Source organism: Marmota monax, unplaced genomic scaffold (genome assembly GCF_021218885.2).
Source record: "Marmota monax isolate L192 unplaced genomic scaffold, Marmota_monax_Labrador192_F-V1.1 WCK01_AAM20220418_F8-fsc00208, whole genome shotgun sequence".
NCBI classification, from domain to species: Eukaryota; Metazoa; Chordata; class Mammalia; order Rodentia; family Sciuridae; genus Marmota; species Marmota monax.
In genome coordinates, this window is record NW_026693914.1 from 2,956,728 (window position 1) to 2,980,379 (window position 23,652).

Sequence of the window (23,652 nt, forward strand, 5' to 3'; positions counted from 1 at the left end):
TTCAGTTACCAGGTCTGGTGTTCAGGAGCTCACTCAGAGGTCAGGGGCCCACTGGGTCACTACAAGACTGACCTGGGTCATATCCATGCTCACTGGTCTCCATGAGCTCACTCACACCACTGGACCAAAGCACCATGTTGACCTGCTGGTCACCCTGTCTGCTCAGAACAGTATTCAGGACTCTTCCTAAAGTCTCATGAACCCTTCTTCATGCAGACAAATTGGTACTGGTGTCAGCATCCTTGAGAGCAGGAGAGTCAAGACCCATCCTGAAAGATGTGGGCAGCACAGCCAGATCCTCCTTCTTTCCTCAAGTGTGTGCTGGGACACCCTCCCTTCCAGGGCTGGGGGGTTTTGATCCAGCTCCATTTTGGACACTAACTGATGTCCATGACATCGCTCGTGTTGGGTAATGTTCTAGTTCACTTTTCTGCTGAAGGGCTGGACCTTGCTTCCTCCTTCAGTAAAAGGGAAACCAGAGGCTGCCCATCAGTTTCAGTCCAAGGAGCAGTGACGACCTTGCCAACACCCAAGGTCTGAGAGCCACACTATTCCGATGGTCCCTCAGGTCTGCCTGCCCGCTCCTGGATCCCCTCACTCAGTTCTGTGACAGCACACACTTACTGGAAGCTGGCCCTATGTCAAGCCCTGATTGTGGCATTTGAGTCCAGGGAGGAATAAATATGGCAAGACCCTGCTTTTATAACCTCAGATTCTTTTCTGAAGACAGAAATAATTGACAAATACCAAATCCACAAAGTCAGGGGCTGGGGCTGGGGTCAGTGGTAGAGTGTGTGCTAGCAGGCGAGAGGCCCTGGGTTCCATCCTCTGCATGAGGAGGAGGAGGAGGAGGAGACGGAGGAGGAGGACAAGGAGGACGGGGAGGGAGAGAGGGAGGGGAAGGGGGAGGGGGAGGGGGAGGAAGAGGGGTGTTCACCACCCTCTCTCTGCCACCAGCCCTAGAGGAGGAAGACGCAAGTCCCTCTCCCTCTCCCTCCACATCACGGCCACCTTCACTCCCATAACTACCCACATTCCTCAACTCTGGGGGGCAGTGTCCACCCAGGGTCCACCCACCATGAGTGCCGGCCCCTCCATATCTAGATCTGGGGCAGGAGGACCAGAAGACAGAGCTTCCACCTGAGGGATGAGGACTCAGCACCAAGAGGGGACACCGGGGACCCTGTCTGGGGTCACAGTGTGAACGAGCCCAGTTGTGTGAAACCAGAAGAAGAGCTGGGGACCCATCAGGCTCAGAGCGCCCTGGATGAAGAAGCTCCACTGAGGTCACTACTAGAGCTAGAGAAGACGGACAGCTCTGGTGCCACTCCCAGGACAGTCCATCACCACAGGCTGAGGGGCCCTTGTCCCCGCCTCCTTTGCCAGGTCAGACCAAGGGCTGGAGTGAAGTGGTCATGGTGGCTGCGTCGTGCATTCCTGAGCAGCACCTTTCTGTCCAGCAGGGCATCCTCAGGTCGAGCTTGGGCTAAGCCCTAGACTGGGGTCCCCAGCAGCTGGGAAGGAACCCCAAGCCACAGTGATGCGCTGCGGGTGCGCCCAGCAGCCTCCACTCACAGTCAGAACAGAACCAGGCAGACGCAGGGCCACCACCTGTCTGTGCCAGAGGCACTGGGTCCCGGGTCTAGCAGGATCCATCCCATGCCAGCAGGCAGTGCCCCCAGGTTCCTCCACTCCTGAGCCCAGAGGAGGCGCCCTCCCTGGATGGTCCTCCGCATGAAGGCACAGGCAGAGACGGCCTCACTTAGCTCACGCTCTGAAGGCTTTCCAGAGTCCCTGTGTGCACGCAGGTCAGGGGACCTGTGCTGGGGACGAGGGCTTCCCTCATGGGGGCTTTGCTGTCACCTGGGAGAGGCCTTGTCTCAGATTGGAGTGTGGGGCTGGGGGACAGCCTGGGCTGGGATGAGGGTGTCCCTCTGTGGTCATCATGGGGAAAGCTACCGGTGCCTGGTGCATCCCCTGGGCCCTGTGAGTGAGGACCCCTGTGTCCTTATTTGCTATGGCCACCTAACAAAAGGCCCAGACTGAGGGTTTGGCAGCAGGAACTGCCCATCTCAGTGCTGGAGGCTGACGTCCTGACCCAGGTGTGGGCAGGGCTGGCCCTCTGAGAGGGTGAGGAAGGGTCTGGGGCCCCAGGCCCCTCCTTGCCTTGCAGGTGGCCGTCCCTGGGTGTCTTCACATCACCTTCCCACTGTGCGTCTGGGTACACGGCTCTCTTTTCCATGGGGACACAGTGGCATTGGGTTAGGGCCCACCCTAAAGACCTCTTCATAACTTGCTTATCTCTGTAAAGACCCTGTCTCCAAATAGGTCACCTCTGAGGTACTGGGGGCAAGGACTCTGTTATGTGAATTTGTGGGGGTCACATTCAGCCCTGACACTAGGGCTGGGGTCCTGGGTGAGGCTGAGGGAGCGGGCTCTGTGGACCACGATGGCTTCTTGGGGCGGCTCGAGGGCCTTGGGAGAGGCCCCTGGTGGGGCCTTCGGGTGAGGAATCTGCCCCTGGGCCGCTGGGTTCCACTATCCCCTGTGCCTTGAGCCTCTCTGGCGATGGGGACACCCTATATGGGGCGGACTCTGGCATGTTGAGATTGTCCTTCCTCTAGGAAGCAGGTGGGTTAATAAAGGGAGACAGTTACCTGTGGTCCCCAATCCAAGGACAGGGCGTGGGAACCCCTTCCAGGTTCAGTCTGCAGCTCTGGGTCCAGGAGGCTCTGGGCGAGACGCCCTGCAGCTCCAAGTCTCTTTCCTACCTGCCTCCTGGACTTTCCTCTCTCAATAATAGACCAGGAGGAAAGTGGCCCTCAGCCTCCTCATAGGTAGAGTCCTGATGGGATGCCACGGGGGGCTCAGTGTCCCCCACTGCAGAAGCCACCAAGGCACGGCCATCTCCCCACCTGTAAGTGCCACCCCACCCAGGAGTGAGCAGCATCAGCCTGAGGCCACGACATCTGGGCAGTGGAGAAGAATCCCACCTCCCAGCAGGCAGGAGCTGGCAGTGTCCCCTTCTGCAATGAGAAAACTGAGCGAGGACACACCTGCCACTCAGGCTCCGACCTTCCCAGCTGTGGAGGCCCATTGCCACAGGCAGGGGACCTCCCTGCTGTCAGGCGCCTCTCACCCACCTCCTGCCCCTGGCCACCTGTGGAGGGGTCCCTGGCAAGTGCCTGTGTCTCAGAGTGGATACTAGGACAGTGTGGGGAGAGGCCTCTCAGGTCCTGCCATCTCACAGAAGTCACAGGCTCTGCTTAAGGTCATTTGGTGGCAAGTGGACAAGCCACATGAGCATCTAGCCTCCTGCTTCTTTGTGTTATTCTGGGCACTTGAGCCTGCAGCAATCTCTTTGGGATCATGGGGCCAGGTGTGGTGGCTCATGCCTGTAATCTCAGCAATGTAGGGGGCTGAGACAGGAGAGCTGCAAGTTCAAGGCCAGCCTCAGCAACTTAGTGAGACTCTGTCTCAAAAAAAAAAAAAAAGAAAAAAAGAAAGAAAAATGACTGGGGATCTGTCCAGTCCTCAGTGTGTGTGAGTGTGTGTGTGTGTGTGAGTATGTGTGTGTGTGTGAGTGTGTGTGAGTGTGTGAGTGTGAGTGTGAGTGTGTGTGAGTGTGTGAGTGTGTGTGTGTGAGTGTGTGTGTGTGAGTGTGTGAGTGTGTGTGTGTGAGTGTGTGTGTGTGAGTGTGTGTGTGAGTGTGTGAGTGTGTGAGTGTGTGTGAGTGTGTGTGAGTGTGTGAGTGTGAGTGTGAGTGTGTGTGCGCGTGTGAGTGTGATTGTATACACTCATTCATTATTTCTGGGCTTGTCCCCATGATCAGGCAGGAAATCCACTAAACGTGGCCCTCTCTCACATTCCCCTGATCAGCTCAACAAGATGAACACCAGAGTCTTGGGTCTCCTCAGGCCGTAGTCTACCATGACATTGTCATAGAATTTGTCTTCTCTTTTTGAGAAAGGACCTCACTATGAGGCTCAGGTTGGCCTAGAAACCCTGGGCTCATGCGATCCTCCCAACTCAGCCTCTCAGGTAGCTGGGATTATAGGTGCCTGTCACCTTGCCGGGTTGTTAGAAAAATGTCCCCAAGCTCTGCCAGGCTGTGTGCTCACCTTCCAGCAGTAGAACCATCAAGCTTCTTGGGAGGGTCCTCCTGTGGCCAGGGGGAAGGAGGAAAGTGAATCTCCTGGGGAGCAGCAGGAGGGGACAATCTTGGGACCTCAGAGCTAGTGGGGGCTCCCTGGGGTGGGTGGGTGCTCTGACTCAAAGGCTCAAGCTGCTGGGTGACGTGTTACACGTTAGGATGAGGGCACCCTGTGCTCACACGGTCACTCTGTGCCAGCTGGGGACACTTATCACAGGCGTGTGGAGGAGGGGGAGGGTCCCTGCAGCCTTGCTGGATCCTTGCTCAGGGCCACAGGGGCTACACGGGAGGCAGGGATGGTCACGGCCTGTGGACATCACAGTCAGATTGAGGACACATTTCCAGGACCAGGAACCATTCAGGACTCTAGGGCCACTGTGCCAACCTGGGGTCAGGCCTAGAGCTGGCTCATGGAGGGCAGTTCCAGGTTGGCCTCCCACGGGGCAGGCCCAGTGCTGAGGACGCAGGCTCTGTGTGCCCCTCCCACTGGTGACATCCTGACCACAAGGAGGAGAGGAGGAGTGACAGGGCCAGAAGGAAGCCTGGCCCTGCAGACCTGGGGTGAGGGCAGTCCTGCCACCTTGGGGCCAGGCGGGTCCCACACACCACACCTTCCCGTCCCTGGCTTTCATAGGACAGCACAAGCCCAGGGCCACCTCGGGGGCCGCTTGGCCCCTGCATCTTCTCCATTTTCTCCCCAGCCCCAGGAACAGACTAAAGAGGACAAGTGGGAAGCAGCTGCCCCAGAGAAAAGCAGAAGTGGGAGCCCTGGAGACTGACCCTCCCCAGGGGGCTGGAGCCTGTGTCCTGTGGGGCTTGGTGCCCGGAGGTGACATCTGTGCAGGAGAAATGAGCCCCAGGGGCCTGATGGCCTGGCCCCCCTTGGCTCTGCTGCTTCTCTGGCTCCCAGGTGAGGGCCCTCTGTCCAGGGAGGGTCTGCAGAAGGGAGGGAAGGCAGGAGGGGGCCAGGAGGTGTCACGTGAGGAGCCCCAGCTGCACGTCTCTGTGCAGACGCAGAATGGGGTGCGCTGGGTCCACGATGTAAGATGGACCTGCCAAACACCACACCCCTGGGAGGGAAGGGGCAAGGGGGTCCCTCTGAGCCCACCTGACCTTGGAGGAGCCAGTGTGCTGCCCAGGACAAAGGGTGCTGCCCAGGAGGGGCTCTGACAGAGGTCTGGGGGAACCAGGACGGGGGGAGCAGGGAGGGGTGGACAGGGGTGGGGTGGAGGGGGCACCAGAGCACACCTGGGGCCTGTGTTGGGGAGGCCCTCCAGGTCCAGCAGTTTGGGGTACAGAGGAAGGAGGGGACCGAGGAGGAGAAGGCCTCCATCTCAGGGACAGGTGGGTTCAGCTAGGGCAGCTGGAGGCTGGGTGGGAAGAGTCCTGGTGGGGCCCAGGGGTCAGTGGTCCCCAGGAGGACAGGTGGGGACAGGAGAGGGAGGAAAGTAGAGGTGGCAATAGGAGATGTAGGGACAGGGCAGGTGGGGACAGTGTCAGGACCAGGCCAGGGGTAGCGTCTTGATGAAGGAGGCTGGGAATTAGCGTTGTTTACTAAACATTTATAAATGCCAATTTTACTGGTTGGTGTTTTTCTGGAAAACCACACCTTCATCCCGATCACACATTTATTTAGAGAATTTCTACAAAGTCCCCTCTGGGCTCTTATTCTCTCTACCTGTGATTACTTCCTCTCTCCATTTCTCATGTGGACTAGACAGGGTTACCTGGTTTGTTAGGTCGTGTCACATGAAGTTCCTGTTTCCTTGGTCAAGAGCAGTTGACAGCGGCTCTTCCCCTGGCTCACGAATATGAGCTGCCCAGCAGTTGACAGCCGCGATCAATCTTTCATTTTTCCTTCCCCATTTTTGTTCTTGTTTCCTGGGGCTGGTGGAGCCTGGGCCTGCTGCATGCTGGGCAGCCTCTCCACTGACCTGGCCCCATCCTATCCGTGATCTTCCATGAACCCCCCAGATGCCATGTCAGGTTGGCATGGTCACCCACCACTTTGCGGCTGGCATCTGAGGCTCAGAGGGGTCAGGCCCTTGCCCTGAGCACACAGAGGATGCAAACTAGAGCTGAGGCCCAAGCCCAGGTTCATCTGAGGCCCCTGTGGCTTCACCTTGGCAGTTGCTACTGAGCTTCTCAGAGAATGTCCCACCTGTGACAGTGTCACAAGGCCTTCTTTGCAGGTAACCTCATCCCAAGGCTGGGAGAGGGGGTCCTACTGGCTCTGAGAGAGGGATGGAGGGGCTACTGGTCAGCTGGGGGCAGCTGTGCTCTGAGGGTGCGGCCACAGTGGTCTCCCTGTGCCAGGTGCAACAGGCACTGAAGGGACAAGGAGGAGGCCTACACCCCCAGGGCTGTGCACTCAGGGGTCCCACAGTCCCAGGTGGGGGCTGTGCACTCGGGGGTCCCACCGTCTCAGGTCAGGCCTAAGGCCCTGAAGGCAAATGAATGAAGCATCCAATCCCAGGGAGAGAGCAAGCCACCCTAGTCCTGCCATCTCCCCGCCCACCGGGGCCTGACCACAGGGTCCCCAGGGCGAGAGGGAGGTGCACACGCAGATGCCCCTGGGCTGGAGCCTGGTGCAGGGTGGCCTGGTCCTCTGCCTGGAGGTGGTTAGCTTCCTGGTGCTCACCTCACCCCAGCTTTGTGTCGGAGCCTTTGGGGAAATGCACATGGAAATCTTGGGGACACAAAGGAGTTTCCTTGGAAATGAGGTCCCCAGAGCCGGGTCATCCGAGGCGAGGGAGGGGGAGAGGGTCCTGGGAGCTCTGTGGCCCTCGCTGTGTGCATCCTGTGCTGTCAGGAGTCCAGGGCTCTCATCCACATGGTCTGGGGACCCCGCTTCTGCCCTGGCTCACGTCCTGCTGGACCAGGTCCACTCTGCTGTGTCTCCGTGTCTGAGACTCACGGGTCCGGGGCCGGGGGAGGCTGTCCCAGGAGAGGGGGCTCAGGGTGCTTATGGCCCTGGGTTCTGGAAGCAGGAGGTCAGGTGGTGAGGGGGGGACTGGGATAAAGGGAGGGGCTGCTGTGTCACTGTCCTGGGTGGAGGAGCAGAAGGGGCTGGTGGCCAGGGGTGAGTGGTGGGGAGGGGGTCTGATGTGAGGTGAGGGAGGGTCTCCTGGAGGACCTGACCCAGGCCCGCCTGGTCCTGGCCCATCTGTGAGGACCTGGCCTCCAAATTTTGTTTTTCAGACTGTGTTCCTCTGAGTGGCCCCAGCAAGGTGACGGGCACCGTGGGAGGATCCCTGACCGTGCAGTGTCACTATGGCGAGAAATTCAAGGACAATGACAAACTGTGGTGCAAAAAATCACTTGTAAGTTGTAAAGATATTGTGAAGACTAGAGGCTCAGAGACAGAGGTGCGGAGCGGCCGAGTATCCATCCGCGACCACCCTGCAAACCTCAGCTTCACAGTGACCATGGAGCGCCTCACCCTGGAGGACGCAGGCTCCTATGAGTGCCGGGTAGACACACCATGGCACGAAGGCTTTGACCCCTTCTTCGAGGTTGAGGTGGCCGTGCAGCCAGGTGAGCCCCTCCCACCAGCGCCTGGGCTGCCTGGACCTGGACACCTGGGGAAGAATCAGAAAGCAACAGCTGGACCATGGGAGGGAGTCCAAGGGGGGAGCAGCCCACAGCCCGCCCAGCCCTGAGGAGCTGCCAATCAGGGAAGGAGGCGAGAGCAGAGCCTGCAGGGGAGACAGCCAGTGCCCACCCTAGGCCCTGGGGACAGGGACAGGCAGAGCTCTGTGTGGACCCCCAGGGCAGAGCAGAGGGGCAGAAGTCCTGGATGGTGCAGTGGGCAGAGGCAGCACAAGTGACAAGTGGTCTTTGCAGTTAGATATCCCTGCAGCCTGTGGCTGTGATGGGAGGGGGACGAGTCCGGGTGTGGGAGGTGACCCCTGAAGTCTCAGGAGGCCATGGCCCTCACAGCAGGACGGAATCAGCCCTGCTGGGGGTGGAACCTGTGTCCTGTACAGAATTGTCCCCAGGGTCCTGGGGAGACTGGCCTTGGGCCACCGCCTGCCCCCTTCCTCAGTGAGCATTTGGCATGAAATCAGGCCCAAGGCATCCCCCAGTGGTGGGCGGGTTGCAGGACAGACCTCTGGGTGTCATTGTAGATTTGCCACCAGCAACGTCAGGGACACTTACAAGTGTCACGACAGCGAAGACCTTGACAACCACAAGCAGAGCCCAAGGTGCACTGTCCACCAGCCTGGCCACAGAGAGTGCCACCCCTGATCCCAGGAGCCAGGACCTCTACCATGGCCAGGGCCCAGGGTAAGTGTCCTGTCCCTGACTGGGGTCTTCTCCATGGGGGCTGTGTGGTCACTCGGGGGAGGGTGTCACACCCTTGCTGGCCCAGGCCTGCTGACCCTTGGCCCCAGGCCCAGGTTGGAAGCTGCACTCTGTGTAACCTGGTTTGGGTCACTGAGGCCACCACACTGGACCTGCCCCAGGCTTCAAGGGAGGCTCAGACCAAGGAGGGGCTGGCAGAGGGGAGGCAAGTGTCCACCATTGAGGGCTGGGGCTGTCCTGCCGGATGCCCAGAGCCCCACACACTGTCGTCCGTGACTCCTCACGATGACCCCAACTTGGTCCCATGCTCATCTCACAGACTGCAAGGAGAGGTTGTGTCACCTGTCACATGGGCACAGGTGTGGGGCTGGGCTGGGCCTGCATGACCCCACAGTCTGGGGGTCTCCCCTCTAATTTGAGTGGGTCTCTATCTGGGGGTGTCGTCAACCTCACAGAGAATCTGAGCACATCTGTGGAGTCCTCAGAAAAATGAGAGCAGGCACAGGCCATTTCTGGGGGTCATGGCCTCCCCACTCTGACCTCACCCAGGGGCAGTGCTGACCACTGCAGTCCATGCAGTCCCACAGGTTAAGGGCTCTGAACCCAGGACTCCACACGAAGACACCAGCTGCACTTTGGGGCAGCCCAGGTCCCAGCACGTCTGACTAACTGGCTGCAAATGTGGGGCTCCCATGGCCCCTGGGGGTCCGTGATTCATAGACTCAGAGCTCTGCAAAATAATACGTAAGAATACGTCCATTCCCTCCCTATAAAGGCAAGGTGGAGGAGAGCGTGCTCTTGGTGATTCCAGGATACAGAACAGGGTGTCTGTGTGCGTACAGGCCTTTGTGAAAGCAGGCTTCTGGTGTGTGTGTGTGTGTGTGTGTGTGTGTGTCTGTGTGTGTCTGTGCATGCAGACACCTGTGTGTGCACACACAGCACACCTATGTTGTTCCACTGTCTCCGTGGACCCCACTGTAACAGTCCAGGTCTAGAACCTTCCAGGAGTGGGGTGGGACTGGCTGTTGGGTCCCTGGCTTTTTGTTGACTTCCTGACCAGGTGAGGGTCATGTCCTCTCCAAAGGAGACCCGTGTCTCACCTGGGCCTGTCTCCACCCTCCCTCTGGGACGGGACCCTCACAGCATTTGCTTCCCCTATAGAAGGGCACCTTCACTTGGGTCACCTACCCCCTCTCCACTGTGGATGGTCTCTGGGACACTAGCTCCTCCATGATGGTCCTGGGGTCCTTCTAAAAAGGACCCATACCACTGTGCAGGCTTCCTGACTCCTAAGGGGACTCTGCTCCTAGTGGACCTGGTGGTCCTGGGTCACAGAATCCCTTGTGGCACCACAGACCATCTCTGCTGTCATTTGAAGTCACTCTGTCCATGTCCCTGCCCAGGGCCCTGCGTCTCTGGTTTCCCTGTGTCAATCTCTACACAGTAGGCCTCACTGTGATTGTCCCCAGGAGGGAGGGGGAGCAGGAGGAGAGGGTGGTGCAGTGGACTGGCCCTGCTGCAGGGTCCTCCCAGGAGCCCCCACCCTCCTCTGGAACGCAGTCCTCCCAGTGGAATGCTCCTGCCACAGTGCACCTGGAGATGGGCGGGGTGAAGCCCTGCTCAGGCCCAGCTGTGGCCAGGAGACTGCTGGATGCAGGACGTCTGTCCAGCAGGCTCCGAGTGACCTGTCTGGGGGAGTCAGAACAAACCAGGGGCAGAGTGTGCTGACCTGTGCCTCCCCATCAGCCCTGACCACAGCCTCCAGCCCTGAGAGCCCCACAAGCACCCAGGGGCCTCCCATGTCCCTGTCAACACCCACCTGGCCCCTCATGACCAGAGAGGACACCCCCAGTCCCCACCCACAGCCTGGGTAAGGCCTGTACTCAGGGCTGCCTCTGGGTGGTGAGCGCTGTTGAGGGGCCTGGGGGGCACTTGGGTCTCCCTCCTCTGGGTTCTGCCTGCATTCACCAATCCCACCTGTCACCACGAGGCTCCTGCTAAGTTCTAGGTGGTCTTCTTGGCATTGGGACACAGTGGCCACCACCCAGACAGTCGTGCGTGGCCTGCACTGTTCTGTGGTGGGCTCAGGAGTGAACAGGTCAGCACAGTCGGTCTAGACACAGTAAGGGGGGCTGGGCAGACTGGTCCTGGGTGGGGGTGAGAGTGGAGGGGGTGGGGGATGTGTCACGGGACCATCAGGGGAGGCCTTGCTGACTAGGGCCATGTGAGAGGAGCCTGCAGGGCTGGGGACAGGCACCTGGGATCTGGAGAGAGCGGCCCAGGCAGAGGGAAGAGAGAGCACAAATGTCCTGCCCAAGGGCCCCAGGACCTGCAGGGCAGGGAGCAGGTGCTAGGTGGCCCCGGCACTCTCTGTCCTCTGCCTCCCTCCCCGCGCCTGGTCACAAGTGTCAGCCGGTTTTCCTGACCCGGTCCTCTGAGGCAGGTGGGGCTGAGCTGGGGCTGGGCCATTCCGTCAGCAGCCGGGAGTCCACAGCTCGTGCGGCCTGTACAAGAACGGCTGTGGCCACTTGTTGTGGGTGAACACAGAGTCCCCTCTCCCTGGAAGGTGGAAATGCCAACACATGGCAGGTTGCAGACTCCCACACCCAGGGGGTAACCCCCAGATGTGGCAGGGGAGGTAGAAATCCCTCCCTGGACCCGGGTCCCTGCTAGACGCCTGGGCTCCCCTCACATCTTTCCTGTGCCCATGCCCTTCCTACATGCTGAGTCCAGGGCCCTTCTTGGGGTGTCTAGTGGGGACTGAGATGTTTAATGTGGGACTGCCTTGGTCAGGGTTGGTCTTCATGGGGACTCCAGGGGACAGGACCAGGGTGTAAGGGACAGTGGCAAAGTGCAGGGCACTGTGCCTCCCTGTGAGGAGACAGCTCACGGTTCCCATGTCCCCCGCAGGCCCCTGGTCATCAGTGTCTACCTCCTGCTCCTGGCCTTGAAGGTGCTCCTGCTCCTGAGCATGCTCAGTGCTGTCCTCTGGGTGAACAGGCCTCAGAGAAGCTCCAGGTCCAGGTGACGGCAGCATGACTGTGAGAACCAGTGACCTCTGCTGTCCTGAGGCCACCTCCAGGGACACCCCCTGCTGGAGGAGGGGACAACTCCTGACTTATCTGCATTTCTATTAGAACCCTCTGAGGCCTTTGTGACCTTCTAGAAGCCTTTCCTTGGCTCATCACACACATGGACAGGCGTGTCTAGTGCGTGCACTTCCAGCCAAGGCCACTGCAGCCCGTGTGCCCAGCCTGTCACGGGGCATCGCTGACGTGATGCAGCCCTTCTGGTCTCTTGTGCCTCCTTCCTACCCTCCTGGGCGCCCTAACAGGGCTGCATGCTCCTCCTCCACCTGCTTGAAGGTCTGCACTGCCATGCGTATGCTCCCAGGGCGCAAGGTTTAGCTTTGCTCATTGTTGAACTTCACATAAACAGGATTTTATGTTCATGTTGGTCTTCCTCCTCCTGGTGTCGGTGATGGGACACAGGCCGCGTACAGCTTGGTGTCCATCTCTGAGCTACACCCAGCCCTGATGCGCCCTTGAGTCCCGAGTCCTGTGATGGCCACTGGTCATTGGACCTGGGGACTCGTCCACGTGGAGGTGTTGCTGCCCGGATGTGCCGGGCGTTTGTTTCTTCTTTCTCTTCTCGTCCTTTTCTCTCTTCCTCCTGTCCCTTGTCCTCTGATGCGTCTCCTTCCCCTCTCTCTCCCCCACCCCCTCTTCCTCTCCTCTCCTCTCCTCCTGTCCTCTTTGGCCCCCCTCTTGCTTTCTCTCTCCCCCTCTTCTTCCTCCTCCCCCCATCTTCCTCTTCTCCTTTTTATTTATTGAGTTTTTGCCTCTATCACTCACAATGCTGCCCCCAACATCCCTGACCCTGTTCCCTGGCCCATGTTCCACATGTCTCTGGAGCCTGGCCCTAGGCCTTACTGCCCCTGTGACTCCACTCTACCAGGCCCTTCCCATCCACTTCCAGGTCACTGTACCCACCCCTCCCCCAGCAGCCGACCCCTCCCTGAACCTGCCAGACTCCCCATTCCTCCCTGTTAGTGGGTGGGAAGTGGCATCTGGCTGTGTCCATCTGTCACTCCTGCCCACCTGTGTGACTTAGATTTCATCTTTTGTCCACTTCTATTTTCTGTTGTGGGGCTGTGTTTTCATATTGATTGTAGATTTGTAGAAATTCTTTACAAGTCCTTTGCTGGCAGCTGTAGAAACTGTAAAATTTGGGGGCCAACAGAGGTGAGGCAAAGAACCTCACCCCCCCACAGGTGCAAAGGCCTATCCACAAGTATGGCTGTATGCTGGACCGGTAGTCAGTGACGGGTATGATCCAATTGCAGTGGTACCAACCTAAGACAGGAGGCTGACGCCTAGAGGTCAGTTCATCCGATGACGGGTAAGGACCATATGTTGAATTGGACTGCCTAACAGGCACGGTCCCTAAGCCACATGCTTGTTGTTTAAACAGAGAGGGGGAGATGTTGAGAGCCACAGCCAAAGGGGCCCCAGCAAACTTCCAGCTGCCAGCAAACTTCCAGCTGCTGGCTGATGATTGGCTCACAGCGGCCCCAGCAACATCTAGCTGATTGGCTCCTCGGCCCCAGCAACATCTAGCTGATTGGCTCCTCTGCGGTGATGCTCATTGGACTGTTCCCTGCCCTTTCAGACCACGGAGCTGCTCATTGGGGGACTTTTTTGGCTCCGCCCACGTGACCCAGCCAATCGGCCTCAAGAGCAGGAGGATTGTGGGAGGTGGAGAGAAGCTGGTGTGGGAGAGAGAGGCTTGTGGAAAGCCGGTGGTGGCAGTTGAGGCTCTGAGGGTTTTTCCTGAGAGACTATTTTGTTTGTCGTGTGTGGTTCTAAAAATAAAGTTAGTTTCTTTTGACAAGTGGCTCCTGATTGTGCCCAGCCAGACTGCGGCATTTGGTGGCCCGTACGGGGAACGACTGAGGGTAAGTGAAACTGCTCGCCCCTGAGGGCAGGGCGAGAGGATGGGTAGCCATTTTAAGATTCTTCTTTTGTTATTTTGTTTCACTTTTGTTTTAAGTTGCCTGTCCCTGGAGATGAGTGAGACGGAAGAAAAACCGCTCACATCTGAGGAAAAACTATTTACATCTGAGGAACAGATAGGGAGAAAGGACGGATGCCCATGTCAGGAGGATAGAAAGGCTATAATGACTTTTTGTTGTTCCCTTTTTATTTCATTCTGTCTCGGTTTTGTTTGGCGTCATCTTGTTGGGTTGTATTATAGTAGAGATACGGGATCAGAAATTAGTAAAAAACAAACTGAAAGAGTGTTAAGTAAATTGTTAGAGGAAGGAGGCATCTCAGTAAAATGAAGAACAATCAGGGCATACGTTGATACAATACAAAAATGTAGCCCATGGCTTTTTAAGGAGGAGTTGTTAAATATATCACAATGGAACCATCATGGTGAAGATTTAAAAAGAATAGAAAAGAAAAGCCCAGGGACTCTGCCAGTTGGCACATTGCCATTGTGGACGTTCATATCTTGTTTGCTTAGTCCAAAGCCTTCAGTTCAGACAATGGTAGAGGAAGAAGAAGACATAATGATTCAAGTAAAAGAGAAGGTCTCTCAAGTTAGTCAGACAGAGGAAAAGATTCAAGTAAAAGAGAAGGCCTCTCAAGCTAGTCAGACAGAGAAAGAAAGTGTAAAACAGAAAAAGCCATCAGGGGGAAAGTTACAACAGGAGACTGCTACTAACACCTTTCTATCACCAGAGGGTGTAAGTGTCCAACCAACAGCACCACCTCTACAGGAGACTGCTACTAACACCTTTCTATCACCAGAGGGCGTAAGTGTCCAACCAACAGCGCCACCTCCATATGCTGGGAGGCCCCCAACCCCCGCAGTTGATAGTTGGGATCCTGAGACAAGGTCTCAAATATTAACATGCCCTGTATTTGAGGCAGGAGGGCAGCGATTTTACCAAGTTTTAAATTTCAAAACAGTGAAGCAGCTAAAAGAGGCTGTAACAACCTATGGTCCTCAAGCACCCTTCACTGTAAGCTTGGTCGAATCCATTAACAACTTGAACATGACGCCAGCAAATTGGGCTAATATGTGTAAAGCTGTGCTAAATGGAGGACAATACCTGTTATGGAAGGTTGCCAATGAGGAATTTTGCAAGGAGACGGCTAGGCGAAATGCAGCAGCTGGTTATCCTCAGAGAAATCTAGATATGTTGTTAGGAAAGGGACCTTATGAGGATCAGCAGCAACAAATTGCATATGATCCTGGCGTATACGCACAAATTGCTGCAGATGCAATTAAGGCATGGAAGACTTTACAAGGACATGGAGGTTTACAAGGTCAATTATCTAAGGTAATACAAGGAGCTAATGAACCTTATGCTGAATTTGTAGATAGGCTTATTCAAACAGCTACCAGAGTTTTTGGGAATACAGAACAAGCAATGCCATTACTAAAACACCTGGCTTATGAGCAAGCGAATCGTTGGTGCAGAGATATCATTAGACCATGGAAACATGAAGATTTAAACACATATATTAAATTATGTAGAGACATTAATGAACAAGAGCAAGTCATGGCAGCTGCAGTAAAACAGGCTTTAGATGCCAGAGACATTAATGAACAAGGGCAAATTGTGGCAGCTGCAGTAAAACAGGCTTTAGATGCCAGGCCAAGAACATGCTACAATTGTGAACAAACAGGACATTTTAAAAGGAATTGCCCCATTGGAGGAGGGTTTAACAAAACTAGGTATCAAAGGAGTAGAATACCAGGTATTTGCCCACGATGCCGTAGAGGGAGACATTGGGCTAATGAATGCCGTTCTCAAACCACCATAGAGGGTACTCCATTATCAAAAAACGAACAAGGACCAGGTGTTTATCCACGATATCGTGGAGAAAGGCATCGGGCTCCATTGCCAAAAAACGGACAGGGGGGCCCAATGCTCCGGGGCCCAAAACCACAAATATACGGAGCACTGGAGGAACCCAGCAACCCCATCAGGGTAGTGCCCAGGACACATTGTCCATCAGATCCCTCATCAGACAAACCAGAGGGAGCGCAGGGTTGGACATCTGCGCCTCCACCCGAGCAGTACTAACTCCAGAGATGGGAGTTCAAATCATTCCCACAGGGGTGAAAGGACCTCTTCCCAAAGGAACAGTAGGCTTATTATTGGGACGCAGCTCTTCTACTCTAAAAGGACTTATGATAAGTCCTGGGGTAATTGATCCCGATTATGAAGGTGAAATAAAAATTATAGCCAGTTCTCCAAAGGGTATATCAGTAATTTCACCAGGAGATAGAATAGCACAGTTACTAATAATACCCAGCCTACATGATAAATTTTCCAGTCGTACTGTAGAAAGAGGTTCCAAGGGATTAGGCTCCACAGGTGTAGATTGGGCTATGCTTTCTTTAAATTTAGATTCTCGCCCCATGCTAAAACTAAATATTCAAGGACATGAATTTAATGGGCTACTGGATACAGGTGCAGACCTTAGCATCATCTCTCGTCAAGAATGGCCAAAACATTGGCCATTACAACAAGCCACTCAAACGCTTCGAGGCCTAGGAGTGGCGACTAATCCCCATAGAAGTGCAATGGTATTAGATTGGAAGGATCCTGAAGGATGTGAAGGAACTATACAGCCATATGTATTGGATCATCTTCCCGTAAATTTATGGGGACGAGATGTCCTAGATCAATTAGGTTTGACATTAACAAATAACATCAACCAAAATGCACCCACTATTATGACTAGACAAGGTTTTAGGAAAGGAAAAAGATTAGAAAAACAAGAACAAGGTATAGCAGCACCAATACAAATAGATCAAGGAACAGACAGACATGGGTTGGATTTTCAGAAAGGGCCACTGAGACAATAAAAATTACTTGGAAATCAGAAAGACCAGTATGGGTTCCTCAGTGGCCCCTGACTAAAGAAAAGATACAAGCAGCCCATGACCTGGTCAAACAACAATTAGCAGAAGGACATATACAACCTTCTGTGTCTCCCCATAATACTCCCATTTTTGTCATCAAAAAGAAATCTGGTAAATGGAGATTATTGCAAGATTTAAGAGCCATTAATAATGAGATGGTTATTATGGGACCTGCTCAATCAGGGATTCCTCAGTTGTCTGCTTTGCCAAAAACCTGGTATGTTTTAGTTATAGATATTAAAGATTGTTTTTTTTCAATTCCAATTCATCCTGAGGATAGTCCACGTTTTGCATTTACTATCCCTGCACTGAATCATGAAGGTCCTGATCAGAGATATGAATGGAAAGTACTCCCTCAAGGGATGGCTAACAGCCCAACTATGTGTCAAATTTATGTTAACAAAGTAATCCAGCCACTTAGAAATCAAAATCCTGAACTACAAATATTTCACTATATGGATGATGTATTATTAGCACACAAAGATAAAAACACATTGCTAGAATGTTATGCCACACTTACAAACTTATTAAAAAATTATAATCTAGAGATAGCAATAGATAAAGTACAATTAAATTTTCCAATTAATTATTTAGGAGTTCTATTATCCTCAACCATGGTCCGTCCACCAAAAATTCAAATACGAGTAGATCAACTCAAATCACTTAATGACTTTCAAAAGTTATTAGGAGACATAAATTGGATAAGGCCTTATTTAGGTATACCAACAGGAGAGTTGGGACCTTTATTTGATATCCTAAAAGGTCCATCAGATCCAAATTCACCCCGAATGTTAACGCCTGAAGCAAGAAAGGCATTAAAAATCATTGAAACATATATGGAAAATATGCATTTGGATAGAATTGATATAAGTTTGCCTTTATTATTTATTGTACTACCAACAAAAAATATTCCTACAGGAGTATTTTGGCAAGAAGGTCCATTATTATGGATACATTTATCTTATTCTCCTAACACTATTCTTACTAGGTATCCTGAGGCTGTAGGACAATTAATACTCAAAGGAATAAAAGCAGCCAAGGGAGTGTTTGGAATTTCTCCCAATAAAATTATTACTCCATATACTATGAATCAAATTGATGAGTTAGCTAATGAGTTAAATACTTGGGCAATAATCATGTGCAAATCTAATGTTTCATTTGATAACCACTTACCATCTAATCCTTTATTGTCTTTTTGGTCATTGCATCCTGTAATTTTTCCAAAAATGACAAGAAAAACACCTATCATGAATGCTCCAAATATATTCACTGATGGGTCAAATAATGGTACAGCAGCAGTAGTTACCCCTGATCAAACTTTTACATTTTTAGTACCGAAACAATCAGCTCAAAAGGTAGAGCTTAATGCAGTTTTACAAGCTTTTGTGATGTTTAAAGATTCTGTATTTAATTTATTTTCTGATAGTCAGTATGTAGTTAATGCTATAGTATCTCTTGAAGATGCTGGTAGGATTTCCCCTTCTTCTACTGTTTTCTCTTTGCTTTCCACTATACAAAGTCTAATCTGGGACAGAAAAGATCCATTCTTTATAGGACATATCAGGGCACATACAGGATTGCCTGGAGCCCTTAGTTTGGGCAATGATTTAGCAGATAAAACTACACATGACATACATATTTTCTCTACACTAGAAGAAGCTATAAATTTTCATAAAAAGTTCCATGTCAATGCTAATACTTTACAAAAGCATTTTAAAATAACTAAGGAACAAGCTAGACAAATAATAAAACAATGTCAAAATTGTGTGACCTTTTTACCACAAGTTAATCTTGGAGTCAATCCTAGAGGATTGATACCTAACCATATTTGGCAGATGGACGTCACACACTTGCCAGAATTTGGAAAATTAAAATATTTGCATGTTACAGTTGATACTTCTTCTGGATTTTTGATGGGCTCCCTTCATGCCGGAGAAAAAACTAAAGATGTTATAGCTCATTGCTTACAAAATTTTGCCACTGTGGGTGTTCCAAAACAGTTAAAAACAGATAATGCCCCTGGTTATACTTCTACCTCTTTTAAACAATTTTGCTCAACATTTGGCATTACTCATATAACAGGAATCCCATACAATCCACAGGGACAAGGCATAGTTGAAAGAGCTCATCAAACTATTAAAATGTACTTATTAAAGCAAAAAGAAGGAATTGGGAAGGGGTATATATTCCCCAAAGATAAACTTAAAATAACCCTTTTTACTCTAAACTTTTTAAATTTGGATTCATCAGGACTTAGTGCTGCGGAAAGGCATATGTGTCCAAAAAATGTACATAAGCCCAAGGTACTTTGGAAGGATATTCTAACAGGACAATGGAAAGGTCCTGACCCAGTAATTGTCTGGAGTCGGGGGTCTGTTTGTGTGTTTCCACAGGGAGAACAGCAGCCGATTTGGATTCCAGAGAGATTAACCAAGGTCCTGACCCAGTGATTGTCTGGAGTCGGGGGTCTGTTTATGTGTTTCCACAGGGAGAACAGCAGCCGATTTGGATTCCAGAAAGATTAACTAAAGCGATTTCTACAGACCAAAAAGAAGATGATTTGGCTCAAATCCATAACAACTGATATCCAAAACTCCAGTTTGGCTATTCTTACATCTGCAACAGAACCAGGATGCTTTTTTCAATATCTATTTTATTATTGCCGTTTGCCATATCATGAAGTTCTATTTTGTTTTTTGAGCTCATACAGACCTAGGTTAATGTTTTGCTGATCAGTTCTATTTTTTGACTATAGAGTTTTTAAACATTGCAATGGAGATTTCACCTGTAAAAAGTTATAAGGCCTTTACTATAATGTTATGTGTTGTATGTATTATATTATGTGTGCACACTTGTGTTTTGTGTTATATGTTTGAATGTACGTATGTCCATATATCATATATGATGAGCGCTCATGATAAAATGGATCCAAATATTTTTTTTTCACGTGATTTATATGGTTTAATTTAAATTGGGTAAACAACTGTTGAGGATTGTTTTAATATGTAAACAAAAAAGAAGGTTAACAGATCTGTTTGTTTACTTTCACCTTTCCTTTTCATTATATTTAATAATTCTCTTAAAGATAATGTAAATTGTTAAGAAAATTGTTTTCTTTTAGTGCCTTCTGTAATGTTACATAATTTTTTCTTTAGCCATTATTGCCAGAATTCCTATCTTCATCCCAGTGCCGGTGAAGACAATGTAAATTGTTAAGAAAATTGTTTTCTTTTAGTGCCTTCTGGAATGTTACATAATTTTTTCTTTAGCCATTATTGCCAGAATTCCTATCTTCATCCCAGTGCTGGTGAAGTCAAAGATAAAACCAATCTACAGCTTCTACAATAGCCATCACTGAACTGCTTGCAGAACTTGTCTGGACACATTGTGAGCTCACCTGTATGCATTGTGAACTATCTGTTGGTGCAGCGACTTGTGGTAGTGTTGGGGTATTTTTGCTGATGATGTCACCGGTGGTACAATTTTTCAAAGGAGCCCTCAATTGGCTTAATGTCATGGCATTTTGCATCCTCCTCTACTAGTGATGGTCTAAAATTTGGGGGCCAACAGAGGTGAGGCAAAGAACCTCACCCCCCCACAGGTGCAAAGGCCTATCCACAAGTATGGCTGTATGCTGGACCGGTAGTCAGTGACGGGTATGATCCAATTGCAGTGGTACCAACCTAAGACAGGAGGCTGACGCCTAGAGGTCAGTTCATCCGATGACGGGTAAGGACCATATGTTGAATTGGACTGCCTAACAGGCACGGTCCCTAAGCCACATGCTTGTTGTTTAAACAGAGAGGGGGAGATGTTGAGAGCCACAGCCAAAGGGGCCCCAGCAAACTTCCAGCTGCCAGCAAACTTCCAGCTGCTGGCTGATGATTGGCTCACAGCGGCCCCAGCAACATCTAGCTGATTGGCTCCTCGGCCCCAGCAACATCTAGCTGATTGGCTCCTCTGCGGTGATGCTCATTGGACTGTTTCCCTGCCCTTTCAGACCACGGAGCTGCTCATTGGGGGACTTTTTTGGCTCCGCCCACGTGACCCAGCCAATCGGCCTCAAGAGCAGGAGGATTGTGGGAGGTGGAGAGAAGCTTGGGGGGACAGAGAGGCTTGTGGAAAGCCGGTGGTGGCAGTTGAGGCTCTGAGGGTTTTTCCTGAGAGACTATTTTGTTTGTCGTGTGTGGTTCTAAAAATAAAGTTAGTTTCTTTTGACAAGTGGCTCCTGATTGTGCCCAGCCAGACTGCGGCAGTGGGGTGAGACAGAGGAGCTTGAGGTCAAGAGCTGGGCTTGCAGTGAAAGGCAGCCTAGGGGTGAGGTGGGAACATAAGGAAACTGCTGGTGCCAGACCTGGGAAGAGGCCGAATGTGGGGACCCAATGAGATTCAGCCCGAAGTAGGCAGAATTGAGGGAGGCTGGGAGCTGCCCCAGTTGGGGGCTGGACTGAGAAGGTCTAAGAAAGTGCCCACATGGAAGCTGAGGGAGAGCTAGAGGAGGCCAGATGTGCGATATGAGACCACAGCAGTTCATTTATGTAGAATTTGCCACTACTGACATTTTACCTGGATAATTCTTCTTGGCTGTCCTATGAATTGTAGAATATTTAGTGGTGCCCTTGGCTTCTATCTACGAGATGCTGGGATTCCAATCATGACAATCAAAAATGTTTCCAAGCTGGGCACAGTGGCACATGCCTGTAATCCCAGTGACTTGGGAGACTGAGGCAAGACTGCAGGTTCAAAGCCAGCCTCAGCAACTTGGTGAGGCCCTGATCAACTTAGATGCTATCTCTAAATAAAAAATTAAAAAGGGCTGGGGATGTGACTCAGTGGTTAAGTGCCCTGGGTTCAATCCCTGGTACGTACACACACATACACATTTCCAAATGTGGTCAAATGTCCCTGGCCTATCGGAGCGCACATCTATAGTCTCTGGTGTGGACTCTGGCACCTCTGCCTTGTAGCTGCTTGGTATCCCTCTAACTCCTGCAGGCCTTCTCCTCTAGCTGTGGCTCTTGGTGCCCCCATAGCTCCTTCGGGCACCCTCTCCTCCAGCTATGGCTCTCATGAGTTCCCAAGCTACTCCTTCCTGGGACTCTTTGGGGGCCTGGCCCAGCAGTCTTGGCTGATGCTCACCCCAGGGTGCTTCTCTGGTCCCTTAACCTTGCTCACACCTCTTTATTTCTTCATTAAACTCTCTTCAATCACTCCTTTTGAACGGGCCATCTGTTCCCTGCTGGGAGGCTCATTGACAGAGCAGAGTTTTGGATCCAAACAGCCCTCCTGGAACGAGGCAGGCTTGGCAGCTGCCCCAGCCTACTGCTTTGCTATATGATGTTGCTTCTCTTTTGAAATGCATTAGCCACACAGAAATGGTCTTAAGGTCTAGGACTGTGATTCATCAAACAGCCAATTCTCCATATGAAAAATGCACTGTCAGGAAAATGCCCCACTCTCAAACTCCAGGCTAATGATTAAAACCGTCCAAATACATAACCAATGACTCAGTGTTATTGATCTGGGCCTGAATGGGGTATGGGCAGCAAGCAGCTGGATGTATCATGGGCACCTTAGAAATAAGTCATTTGATTTCTTTGAAGCTTGATTTTCTGTTACTCTGAGGATGTGAGCTGGGAATGATTGTTACTTGAGAAGTGCAGAGAGGTGACAGGAGTGAAATGAAGTGCTTCTAGGGTTTTGCAAATACCTATGGTCTAGTTTACAGAGGTATGTGGGAAGCGACAATATTGATGATAATAACATTTATTTTACATGTAGCAGATGTTTTTAACTGATGTCATCTAATTTTAATCTTCAAAAATTGGTACAATTTCTTCCTCATATTACAGATGGTGGGGAAAAAAAGACAGGGAGAGTAAACTTCTTGATGTTATAAAGCTAATGAGTGACAAAAGAAAGATGTGAACTCTGTGTTCATGCTCTCAACCGCTAGACATACTGCCTCTGACGGGCAGGGAACCTTATAGAGCTTTCTGGGTGACTGATTCTGCGTTTCCACCTTGTTCTCCTGTGTGAATGGATAATCAATGGTTTTATCAGTAAGACAAATCTTTATGAATGTGCATTGGGTGGTAGGCCCTGTTTGAAACTCCAGGGATAGGAGTGAATGAGATTAGGCTGCCCACCCTCATGGAACTTATAGTCTAGTGAAGAGATTATCAAATTCTTTCCATAAAGGGCTAGATAATAAATATTTGGGGGTTTGTGGACTATGTGATCCCTGTCACAGCTACTCAAATGTTCCATTAAAACACAAAAACAGCTAGAGACAATATGTAAAGATATGAAAATGGCTTTATTCTAATAAACTTTATTTATAAACACTGAAACTTGAATTTGTGTAATTTTCCTATATCACAAAATATTTTAAAAGGTTTTTAAACCATTAAAAAGCAAAAACCCTACTTTGTGTACAACCAGAGGTATGAAAAATTGTGCTCTATATGTGTAATATGAATTGTAATGCATTCTGCTGTCATATATAACAAATTAAAATTTTGAAAAAATGAAAAAAAGCTTCAATTGTCATAAACAACAACAAAAAAGCAAAAACCAATGTCACGAATCATACAAAACAACCCTCTGGGCAGCACTCAGCTTGCAAGCCACAATATGCATACTCACCAACTAGTGGGATAGCCATAAAACACAATGACAGAGCATAATAGTATTTACTTCTCAGGAGGGAGGGGGAGTGACAAGTTGGGAAGAGGGGACTCCTAGGATACCTGCCATGCTCTATTTCTCAATCGGGGGAGTGGTTACATGTTTACACCTCAAGATTCAAGCTGTACATTCTGATTTGTGAACTTTTCTGTATGTTATACTTCAGTTAAAATGATTAAAAATGGCAAGCAGGGTAGTGTTAAAAAATTACAGGAGGCCATTGTTTTGGACTAAATATTAAAATATGTATTATTTATCCTGATTGCTGAATTTTTTGGTGCCCCCTTAAATTCTGCCCTGAGGCAGGTAGCTCACCCTGGTCCTTGGGCTAATGGACAAAAGCAGGAAGGAGGCAGAGTGACACAGCTGGGCCTTCAGGGAAACTGAGACAGCACAAAGGCCCCTCTTCAAACTGCCATAAAGTCAGAAAGATTTTAAATATGTCACTCAGAGTAAGAGGCATGAGTTTATCAGAAGGGATGGGAAAAGGTAAAAGGGGACACCCTCAAGGGAGAGAATGGGTCCTTTCCGAAAGGAGAGGAATTAAGCTTCTC

At 51.1% G+C, this 23,652-nt stretch overlaps 1 protein-coding gene across 1 annotated transcript; it reads left to right on the forward strand.

Moving 5' to 3' along the window:
- The first annotated feature begins 4,658 nt into the window (after window positions 1-4,658).
- LOC124105973 (CMRF-35-like molecule 4) lies at window positions 4,659-11,912 on the forward strand. Its single transcript, XM_046463446.2, has 4 exons — window positions 4,659-5,063; window positions 7,355-7,690; window positions 8,284-8,443; window positions 11,372-11,912. Exons 1-4 carry the CDS (start codon window positions 5,003-5,005, stop codon window positions 11,487-11,489), a joined length of 675 nt encoding a protein of 224 aa, XP_046319402.1. The 5' UTR covers window positions 4,659-5,002; the 3' UTR covers window positions 11,490-11,912.
- Window positions 11,913-23,652: the final 11,740 nt, after the last annotated feature.